The following is a 2,434-nucleotide window of genomic DNA, read 5'->3' as shown; positions in this document are numbered from 1 at the left end:
GATGAGCAAACATAAACCAGAAGCTCTACTCCCATATTGTTTTGTTTTGCATTAAAATATACTGTTAAGTATCAATAAGTTTTATATGCAATATTGGTAAGATACATTATATTCTTAAGGAGAGACACAAGTTTGAATTTTGGAGACAACTTTGTTAGGTGGATAAACCCCAAACCCCAAAAATAGACTGTAAAATAGACATAAATAATACCAAAATGTTGTAAATTAAATGGATGTCATAACCCCTTTAAGCATATTAAAGTAATGAGATAAAACTATTTACTTAATTTATAATCGGAGATTATTAAATAGAGTAATTAAGAAACTTTAATTCATTAAATGTAATATCTTTATTAATTGAATGTAAAGGAGCTTATAAATAGCATCTTGTAAGTGAAAATAAAATAATGAAATTCTCTCGTATTTTCCATCCTCTTTTATTTATTGTTTTATTAATTTTTCTATAACACGTTATTAGCACGAGCTTCTACGAGTTCATAGTGAAGTTCACATCATTTCGACTTTATATAATTTGCCTGTATAACTCCCGTTAAACTATATACGGTATACGTATTTTCATAATTCTTTTATTTTATTTTCTAGATAAAATATTTGCTTTTGGTAACATTTGCACATTTATTTTTACAACTAAAATCTAATAATGATAATTATATATACATATTTTTTTATTAAAAGAAATTTCAATTAATTTAATTTGTGTTAAGTTATTATTATGACTATTCCTCTTTATGCCAATATTTGACATACATATTATTATTTAGCAAATTTGGTATATATAATTGAATTATTTTACGATTGAGAATACTTATTATTTTACTAATATATTTTTTTATTTTGATTCAAGTGATTATAATGTCAAATCTTGCCAAACTTGAATTTGCGTCAGAGACATCTCGTGCAAGAATTATTTGTCATGGGTGTTAGATGCTGAAATTCACCTAGATGCTAAAGGTCTAGGAAATACTATATTAGCAAATAAAGAAGCATCTAATCAAGACAAGACAAGAGAAATGATTTTCATCCGTCATCATCTGCATGAAGGATTAAAAGTGGAATATCTCACTGTGAAAGACCCTCTTAAGTTGTGAAAAAAATTGAAAGAACGATTTAACCATTAGAAAACTGTGATACTCCCTAAAGCTCGTTATGATTGGATGCACTTACGGTTGCAAGATTTTAAGACTGTAAGTGAATACAATTTAGAACTTTTCAAAATTAGTTCTCAACTAAAATTATGTGGAGAAAACATAACTGATGATGACTTGTTAGAGAAAACATTTTCAACCTTTCACGCTACTAATGTGCTCCTGTAGCAGCAATACCGTGAAAAAGGTTTTAAAAGGTATTCTAAATTAATTTTATGCCTTTTGGTGACTGAACAAAATAATGAGCTATTGATGAAAAATCATGGGATTCGTCCCACTAGTTCTGCACCATTCCCGGAAGTGAATGTAGCAGTACACAATAATTATGAAAATAGAAAATCTAGAAGTCGCGGTCGTGGTCATGGAAGTAGTAGGGGACGTGGTCGAGGATATATTAGTAATCGTTATCATGGTGGTCATAACAATGATACTTCTAACCACCAGAAAAAGAATAACAATGAAAGACAAGAAAGAAGTGGTCAAAATAATCCTTCAAAGATTGTTGAGAATATATGTTACCGATGTGGTATGAAGGGGCATTGGTCATGTACCTGTTGTACGTCTGAGCATTTAGTGAAACTTTATCAAGCATCTATTAAAAGGAAGGGAAAGCATATGGAGACAAATTTTATATCCCAAAATGATGAAATGGAGGCAAAAGATGAAGACATTCACTATAATAATAAAATTGACCATGCCTACGAGGATGATAAATTTAATGACCTTAATAATATAACTCACCTAGATGTGGCAGATTTCTTTGAGAATCATTAGAAAAATTGATGTTATTTTGACATTTTTATGTTGTTTTAAGTATATTTTATTTTCTTGCATAAAGAATAATTTATATATTTAATAAATAATTGCAATGTTTCTCATATTATATTTTGTTTGTTTTATGAAGAATATGAATATTTAACAAAATTTCGATGGACCCAAAATCAATGAAGACATGTGTCTTGCAGATAGTGCTACAACACATATGATACTTAAAGATAAAAAAATATTTTTCACATTTTACAATGAGTAATGCCCATGTTAATACAATATCGGGTAGTTCAAAACTTATTCAAGGCTCTGGAAGAGCTATTATATTATTACTTAAAGGTACAAAATTTATCATTGATGATGCTTTATATTCCACCAAGTCTCAAAGAAATTTATTGAGTTTTAAAGATATTCGTCTTAATGAATATCATATTGAGACTATGAATGAGAAAAATGTTGAATATCTATATATTACAAATATTGAATATGGAAAGGAATAT

At 28.2% G+C, this 2,434-nt stretch overlaps 1 protein-coding gene across 1 annotated transcript; it reads left to right on the top strand.

The window, feature by feature from the left end:
* The first annotated feature begins 1,418 nt into the window (after window positions 1-1,418).
* Window positions 1,419-1,940, top strand: LOC108468416 (uncharacterized). The gene has a single exon (XM_017769302.1). The coding sequence runs from the start codon at window positions 1,419-1,421 to the stop codon at window positions 1,938-1,940; it is 522 nt and encodes a 173-aa protein (XP_017624791.1).
* Window positions 1,941-2,434: the final 494 nt, after the last annotated feature.

Source organism: Gossypium arboreum, chromosome 2 (assembly GCF_025698485.1).
Source record: "Gossypium arboreum isolate Shixiya-1 chromosome 2, ASM2569848v2, whole genome shotgun sequence".
Taxonomy (NCBI): domain Eukaryota; kingdom Viridiplantae; phylum Streptophyta; class Magnoliopsida; order Malvales; family Malvaceae; genus Gossypium; species Gossypium arboreum.
Note: the sequence above shows the minus strand (reverse complement) of the source record. Positions and strands in the feature narration are given on the sequence as shown.

Excerpts from the sequence above, each read along its gene's own strand:
- LOC108468416 (XM_017769302.1), top strand. The coding sequence starts at position 1,419 with ATGAAAAATCATGGGATTCGTCCCACTAGTTCTGCACCATTCCCGGAA.